The 8,915-nt window shown below is 46.7% G+C and overlaps 1 protein-coding gene across 1 annotated transcript in view; it reads left to right on the top strand.

Moving 5' to 3' along the window:
- Positions 1-4,286, top strand: part of Ak4 (adenylate kinase 4) — a 55,690-nt gene extending 51,404 nt beyond the window's left edge. The window contains 4 exon segments of the mRNA XM_028870241.2: positions 23-195; positions 2,962-2,974; positions 2,977-3,079; positions 4,077-4,286. Of these exon segments, the coding sequence (XP_028726074.1) occupies positions 23-195; positions 2,962-2,974; positions 2,977-3,079; positions 4,077-4,191 (404 nt within the window). The 3' untranslated portion in view covers positions 4,192-4,286.
- Positions 4,287-8,915: the final 4,629 nt, after the last annotated feature.

Raw genomic sequence — 8,915 nt, forward strand, 5'->3', positions numbered from 1 at the left:
GTTTGTTTGTTTCGGTCTCTAGGGTTCCCGAGGACATTAGTACAGGCAGAAGCCTTGGACAGAATCTGTGATGTGGACCTTGTGGTCAGTTTGAATATTCCTTTTGAGACACTTAAGGATCGTCTGAGCCGGCGATGGGTCCACCCTTCTAGCGGGAGAGTCTATAACCTGGACTTCAACCCGCCTCAAGTGCAGGTAAGCCATGCTGAGTGCTGGGCAGGGGACGTGGGTATACTGTTCAGGGAAAAAAAAAATCTACACAGTCAAGAAGCACAGAAAGAGTTGAAATTCAGTAGTAGTCAAAGGGGAGATCTGAGACTGAGGCTTAACAAGACGGAGCCCTGCTGGAGACCAGGGCAAAGCTGCATTCTCCCTTTTGTTTCATGAATTTCATTTAACTATTGATGGCTCCTTATTTTATTTTCATTTTTTGAGACAGAGCTTCTGTCCTGGAACTCATTCTATAGACCAGGCTGGTCTGGAACTTAGAGAGAGATCTGCCTGCCTCTGCCTCCTGAGTGCTGGGATTAAAGGCATTCACCACACCCTGCTATTCATGGTCATTGACTGATTGATTGAGATAGGGCCCCTTTTATATAGTTCTGGCTGTCCTGCATCTCACTATGTAGACTAGACTAGGCTGGCCCAGAGTACTGAGGCGATCCTTAGAACCGTATGGCAAGGTACATTTGTGAGGATAGCCTGAGCAAGTGAAAAAGCTGTGCATATTTCAGTGCTTATAGTGGCCAAAAAGCAAATAAATGTAATGTTCCTCAATAGGACTGTTTAGATAAACTGGACAACATCCGAATGATCTTAGGTTACACAGAATTGCTAAAAAGAATGAATATGGTGGTTTCTCTGCCCTCCAGTGTTGGGGATCAGAACCCCTGAGGCTTGTATTCACTTATCAAGTATCCTACCACAGAAGTACACCTCTGTTTCCAGATTAAACCACCTCCTCTGCCCAGTAGGTAGCCCAGGCTACCTCTAACTCAGAGTTCTCTAGCCTTCCTTGGTCTTCCAAATGCCTGAGAGATTATGGGTGTGCACACCATGCCTGGTTCAGACTACTTGGATTTGTCTTTCTGTTCATTTTTTCCCTCTGATGCCCTGATGATGGCTGATGGAACTCATACAGAACTCAGTGTGTCCTTTCTGGACTGGAATAGGTAGCGTGGTATCTGAATATAGATGGAAGCAGCCAAAAGTTACTTTAGGGTGGTATCACCACTGCTGGTTGCCATTGTGCCAACACTGCCCTTAAGGATGCCAGTTCACTTGTGGTAAGCATCAGCCCCCCCATCTCTCCCCCTTCTTGTTGTTGTTATTTCCCTGTCCTAGCTAATTGCTTTCCTCCTCCCGTCATTTATTTCACAGACCCAGGTTCATTGTGTTGTCCAGACTGGTCCTAGCCTTCTGAGTGGCTGGGTGGACAGTCTACCGCTGAAGTGTAACCCAAGATAGGGGGTCGGAAAATAAAATGGGAGAGAAGAAAGGAGTTTGAAAACACAGACAGGAAAGCAGAAGCCTATCTCAAAGGCCCCTGTTCTGGCCCTGTTATGATGTGCTCATCAATTCTTACAATATCTGGAAAGCTTTACTTGCTAGTGTGTTCTTTCAAAAGCCCAACTCTCCCTGAAAGAACCCCTCATGAGAATGTATGCTGTTTCCAGAGACGGCTGTGGAGCGAATGGCCAGCTCCACCAGCCACTGGTGTCTTCCCCAGGATAGAATACTGCCCGAGTGTCCTTCTGTTACTTCTAGAAGCATCAGCTGTGTTTGCTGGTACTCTACAATGAGTTCTAAGCATGGCGGCCATCAGTAAAACATAGATCAGTCATGGCCTCTCCTTCTGCCGTGCTGACATTCCCCTGTGATAACGACGTGCATTATCATGCATCATCAATGTAAGATCTGAAGCCCCCAGGTGCAGCAGGATTTCACTGTGTTTTAAAGTCATGGGCAGCTTCTTTGGTCCACGTGAGTGGCCTGAGCCTTGTGGTTCCTCCCCAGCCTGTCTCTGACAGGCTCACTTCTGCAGCTTCCCCCAGAGAGAACAGCCGGGGGCTTGGGAGCAGAATTCTAATGCTTCTGCAGTGCCGTGTATAGGTAGCTATAATTCACAGAGGATTCAGAGTACCAAAAAGGAAGTTTATTGTTTGGAGCCCTGGCTGGTCTGGAACTAACTATGTAGATCAGGTTGGCCTTAAACTCACAGATCCACCTGCCTCTGCTGGCAGTAAAGGCATGTGCAACCACAGCCACTGAAAATTTTATATATTTAAATTGATCATTTTTTAGAGTGTTTGTCTCTGATGGTCCTGGGTATTCGAGTCACACCTATTTTGATATACATTAGGACATGTCATGAGTTTCAGAGACTACTCCATAGTAGTTTGAAAGCTGGCAGAGACGGTATGGAAACAATTTCCACCCCCCCCCAACGTTTTTTGCCCTTTTATTACAGGTATATTTGTTTGCATCCATATACAAATATATGTGTACTTGTTTGGGTACCATGGCACAAGTGTGGAGGACTAAGGTCATTTTGCAGGAGTCTCCTTCTTGTGGGTCCAGGGTCATCAGGCTTGACTGCCAGGGCCTTCACCTGGGAGCCACCTTGCTAGCTCCCCAGTTTTTCCCCCATAAGAAGCCAGAATTTAGAAAACAAAGCCGGGACCAGCATGGCATTGTGGAGATATGTTGTTTAGCGAGGATTCCCAGGATTTAGAGTTGAAAATGCCATTTAGCGGTAGCACTGAGGCGTGTTTATAAGGATGTGAATAGTTAGGGAAGATTTAGCGCCCTTCTCGGGACGTGAGGTCAGCGTGACAAACCCCGGGCATGTTGCAGGTGTGGTTGGAGTTCACTTTGATCGTGTGGGTTTTTAAGAAGAAAGTTCTGACCTCGGAAATGCCCGGTGTTCGGCCATGTTAACTGGCTCCTCTGGTGTTTCAGGGGGTTGATGACGTCACGGCGAGCCACTTGTCCAACAGGAAGACGACAAACCTGAAGCAGTTGCTGCCAGGCTACGGCGATACAAGGATGCGGCGAAACCAGTCATCGAACTGTACAAGTGAGTGTGTGTCTAGTGTATTCACGGTCGGGTCCAACCAGGACATCGGAGGCCTGATGGGAGGCACGCTGGGCTGAGCTAGATATGAATGCTTCTTCCAGCTAACCATGTCTGAAGGCCCACACCTCCCAGACGGTGGGTGAAGTGACAGAGTGATGTTACAGATGAATTGCTAAGTGGTCTTATTAAATAAAAACCTGGAGCCAGATAGAGGAGTGAAAACCTGAGAGATCAGGGAAATAGGACAAGCCACAAGCTAACCTCACCTCACCTCACAAGACACCTCAGTCTCCAAAGAGAGAGCTACGTCATATATACCCACGCCTATATCATTCTGTTCTCTCATTGGCTCTCTCAGCCCAGCTTCATCACTTCCTGTCTGTACAGACCTCCAGACAGACCTCTATGGTTAGTGCTGGGATCAAAGTTGTGTGTCACCACATTTGGCTCTGTTCCCTAGTGTGGCCTGGAACTCACAGAGATGAGCCTTGAACTCACACCCTGCCTCCCACCCAAGTGATAGGATTAAAGACAGGTGCCACCATTGCCTGACTTCCATGTTTACTTATAGTGGCTGGCTTTTCCTCTGATTCTCAGATAAATTTTATTGGGGGACACAATACATCACCACAAGTGGTATATGGGAGGTACAGTCTGTTTAGTCAGGAACTATTAGAACATGAAGACTTAAAGGTATCTTTGTCTGTATTATGTTTGGACTTCTCTTTTGGGTGGGGTTGGGTGGGTTTCGGCAGTTGAGGCTTTAATGCATGTTCTGCAGGTGTTCCATCTCTGAGCGCCACCCCTGCCCCCGGCCCTCAGTATCTTATTTAATTGCCTCAGATATTTTGACATTCTATCATGTAAATAAGTGATTCACGTAGACTAGGGTTGGCTCTAAAACTATGAACAGACCAGGGGGTGGTTAGAACCTTGGATCTTTGTCTGTCCTGTGATGTTAAACAACCTCAGTGATGTTTATTGGGTTGTCTTTCAGGAGCCGCGGAGTGCTCCACCAGTTTTCTGGGACGGAGACTAACAAAATATGGCCTTATGTTTACACGCTTTTCTCAAACAAGATCGCACCTATTCGATCCAAAGAAGCATACTGAGCCTGCCGCCATCGGAAGAACCAAGAAGACATGGTCGTTCACTCAATCATGCGTGTAGTCCTGGTGCCCTGGCCAAATTAGGAGCTAGCTGAGATAGCGTGCAGCATCTTTTCTAGTTTAAGTGATGAAGTCATGAGGCAAATCTAGTGGGCAGAAAGAATTCATGGAGAAGGAACCCTCCCACCTTTGAAAAGAAGAGATAGCTCTGCAGGTGCATCCCGCCCTTCACGGGAAAGTGAGTACAGACTGGATTTCCACCAGTGTTGACCCCACACTAGATGGCTGACAGCCACGTGCTGCTGCTCTCATAGCCTCTGCATGCGATGGTGCAGGAATCTCTGGTTCTGCCACCTTCCACAGGCTGTTGAACCACGGCACTGTCAGCCTGAGAAATTGAAGGACTGTGGTCCCAGCTTGTCCTCTGCCATCATACCCTCGTGATGACAATTGAATAGATGCTGACTGCGCTCAGTGACTGCTTCTCCGCAGTGACGGTTTCTCCCTCCAATCTTAGACACCCTCGTTTCTGCTGACTGTGTCTTCTCTCGTCTGCTTGCTCCCTCCTCCATAGGCGATTCAGGAACAGCATAGTATTCTGCCTTTATCCCTCTAACTTCCTCTTTCTACAAACAGAACCAGGGGACTGGATTCAGTCCCTTCATCCTGGGATCTGAGCCAGGCAGAAAGCTTACTTGGTTAAACAGCTGCTCTGACTGTCTTGAACCTACTCTGTACCTTTTATTGTTTAAAAAAAAAAAAAAGATTTCCCAAAGTCTTTGGGGAATTCTCAAAAACAAGGGAAATGCTCACATAAGGAAATGTGGGATAATCATATCTTCTGCATAGATGTAGTAATCGTATGGAAATCACTGGACTAATGAGATGGTTTAGGCTTCTTTAGTCAAGGCAAGATGAATATTGAACATGCTGCTAAATATTAATGCTGACAGTGTGTTTCTTCTGTGAGTGATCCAAACAGATGGTAAGAAGTCAGCAAAGGGAACAAGCCTGTGGGCTTGGAGCGTCTTGCACTAGATGTACGTTGCGCCTGCACTGGAAAGACAGCTTTACCATTATGGGAACGCAGAGTCTTTTTGTTTTCTTCCGATTCCAAAGATGCAGTCTATAGGTGGCCATAAAGTCCAGAAATGAAGATGCTAATATTTTGTCAATCATCATGTCAATAAAGCATTTGTTAAAAGACTTCCCCGGTTTCCAGACTTGTTGGCCACCTTGTATATAATTCTTACTCTTCTTTTGGGAAGAATGAGGAAATTTCTTCCCGCTGCCTTAAAAAGGTGTCCTGCACCCGCCTGTCCCCAGGGAGCATCCTTTATTACTGGTGATGTAGTGTGACATCTCCTAGTCTGTGTGGGGGCGGGGTGTGGGGTGGACTTAGCACTTTAGTGGTATTGAAACGTTACATTCTGAAGGCGTCCTGTGAATCCGCAGTCCAGTCACTGCCGTCCGCATATCCTGTGTGCTCCTGAGCGTCTTCCTCGCTGTACCGCCTGGACTCCTGTAGTCCTTCTCATTTGTACTGCCATGTGCACATTCTTTGTCTGCCTTAGTGGCAATGCAGACCAGCATCCCTCATGCTCTCCACACAGAGAAGTCGGATTGTTAACTGAAGTGCAGGTGCTGCCTGGCCCAGGTCTGTGACCATCCAGACATTGTCACATTGATTCTGGGCACTTTGGAAGCTTGCACTTGGTTGTCACTTGGTAGGGGTCAGGAGAAACATTTTTTTCTTTGCGTTTCAAGCTCAATAGACTATGGTAGCCACCACGGGACACTAGGGGTCAGGAGTGTCTGTCTTCTGGTGAGACCAGCAAGGGGCAGAAACCCATCTTTCCAAGGTCTGCTGATTGTCATGTCCATTGACCTAAAAAAAGACCTGGTTTTCTGTACCAGGCTCACCTGTTCTTTTCTAAACAATTTTGCAGAAAGAGTGTTCATACTGAAACTGTGTTGCAAAGGTGGAGGGAAAGGGGCATCTTCTCCTTCCTATGCCACGCATGCCTTGGCTTCAGTCGGGGTGGCTCCTGAGACTCCAGTCTGACTTGAATCACAGACTCCGCCTGGCTCTTCAGTTTGCTTCCCACAATCAATCCTCTTGCTTAGAGCTTGGAAAACCCTGCATGCTCGTTCCTTCAGTATTTTGAACAAAAAGGTGCTATGAAGGAGGCCTTCTGAGTGGACTGCACTCTCAGGACCTCTATAAGCATCTTGGCCAATCTTCCCAGCATCCCATGAGGTGGGCGCAGACAAGGAGTCCAGGTTATGAAGTCTTGCCAGGGTCTTGATACAAGTAAACAGTGCAGCTATGACTCAGTTCCAGGTTTTCCTGCTTCAGAAACCACAGCCTGGTGAGGTCTGCTTGTGGGCTCAGGAAGGGTGGCAGCCATCATTAGAGTGGCTGTGGGAGACTTTCTTTACCCTCTTTGCTTAAGCAAAGGAAGTTGCTAGAAGGGTCCTCTAAATATAAGGCACCGAGGCAGGCTGGATTCAGACCCAGGCGGATTGGCCTCTGTTCCAGGTGTCAGGAAGCCATGAAGCCATATGAAGAAAGCTTGCACCTATTAAACCATGAAAGTCAGCCATAAATGCTGCTCCTTATTTCCGGTGTGGCACACTGCACAGTTCTTGCCAGAATAAATGCCATCACCTCTGCCTCAGGGCACACCTTGGTTTGAGCATTCAGTATGTAGCTGGGTGTGAAGGGGAGAGGCTGAGCCACTGCCCAGATGGCAAAGGTTCACATGTGACATTCATAGAGTCTAGTGACAACAACTATAGGAAGTCAACAAAAAGTTCTTGTTTAAAATCCTTGAAAGGATCATCACCTCTCTGGGACTGGGGAACAGGGAAGAAAATGGACAACTTGGTCTTTGGGGAAGCTACAAGCAATGTTAGAGTTCCGGGCTCTTTTCTAGTTTTATGAGAGTTTGTACTACTGAATTTTATTTTTGTTTCTGAGATGAATAGATTTCTGGGGGGAAATATGTTGAACTCTGATGGCATTTCACTGTGACCCCCGAAGTTCAAGGCAGTCTTCTAAATCAGTACCACCTGTCTGTCTTTGGTTCACTGGCCTGTAAAATATGGCGGCTTAAGTTTCCCAGGAGCCGACAGGTCAGCTTCTCTTCAATGTGATAATTGGTGTTCTTGATTTTGGCATATGTGCTTAATTCAGAGTATCTGGGTGTGTTCTGTATATGCTATCCTAACTATTCATTGTATTAATTGATTTTTCTGTTATCTTGCTTGAAGATTGATTTTTATTCGATTTGATAGAAATAAACGTTTTTCTGCTTAATATGCCATCAATTCATTTGTTTTTTTGTGTCTGTTTATATTGTTTGTGGCTCCATTCATACTAATTTGCAAATGAGGCGAACCATGAATGTAACCTAAACAACGTAGCGGTCCAGGCAGCGCTCCCAGTTCCGTTGGTTTCCCCGCTGTTGCCTGGCTTGGGGACCCTCGTGTTCTGGTCGCCCTGCCCTTTGCCTGTTAGTTTCCATTTTTACAGAAGCTGGAGCCGGAGGCCTTTGTAAGGTCTGCTGGAGGTCGGGACCATGAAAAAAGTACCTACTGCTCTTTCAGAAGAACTCTGAGAAAATGGAGGCACAAGCCCTGGCCTTTCCCAGCCCTGGTATGGCCTCCTCTCTGTGGGGCTTCGTGCAGCTGAAACCAGCTGGAAGCAAGTTCTAAACTCATTCATGGCCCCAGGAGGGACAGGGAAGGCCATCTGGATAGGATGGCTATGTGGTAGGTTGTCATATGCTCTGTTTGTGGAGGAGGTCACATCCCTGCTCCTTGGGTTTCCTTGTACATGGACATTTGCCATGCTGAAGTCACTGAAATGAGGGTAGCCAGATTGTGCCACTTCAGAGCTGATGATGGAGAGTCAGAAATCCTTCTAGTGAGGTGAGCAATGCCATGGTTTCCTCAAGGGAAAACTTAGAGCAGAGATACACCCACCCGGTCCATAGTGGGCAAGTAGCAGCTGAAAATAACTGGTTTTTTGAAAGCTAAAGAGACTTTATTTGTTGCATTGCACTGATATGTAGCTAGAGTTTTCCTGCCTGGTCCACAGTCAGGACAAATCTCTGTCACCCGCCAGTCCCACAGCCACTCAGACCCAACCAAGTAAACACAGAGACTTATATTGCTTACAAACTGTATGGCCATGGCAGGCTTTTTGCTAACTAATCTTATATCTTAAATTAATCCATTTCTATAAATCTATACCTTGCCAAATGGCTCATGGATTACCGGCATCTTCACATTCTGCTTGTTCTGGCGGCGGCTGGCAGTGTCTCCCTCTGCCTTCCTGTTTTCTCAATTCTCCTTTCTACTAGTCTCGCCTATACTTCCTGCCTAGCTACTGGCCAATCAGTGTTTTATTTATTGACCAATCAGAACAACACTTGACATACAGACCATCCCACAGCACTGATATCAGAGGACAACTTGTGGGAGTCAGTTCTCTCCTACACTGTGGGTCCTAGGGATCAAACTTGGGCTCTGAGGTTTGATGGCAAACACTTTTGCCTGTTGAAATCTTGCTGGCTCTGGGTTGAGTTTATTACTATAGGACGACGTAACCTAAGGGAGCTGAGCCTAGGAGTTCAACTTGTCTTCCACTTATTACTGGTTCTCCTATCAAACTTGATTAGGCTGTAAGGATACAAATGTACATAGATTTTTGCCCCTGA

This window comes from Peromyscus leucopus, chromosome 2, assembly GCF_004664715.2.
Source record: "Peromyscus leucopus breed LL Stock chromosome 2, UCI_PerLeu_2.1, whole genome shotgun sequence".
NCBI classification, from domain to species: domain Eukaryota; kingdom Metazoa; phylum Chordata; class Mammalia; order Rodentia; family Cricetidae; genus Peromyscus; species Peromyscus leucopus.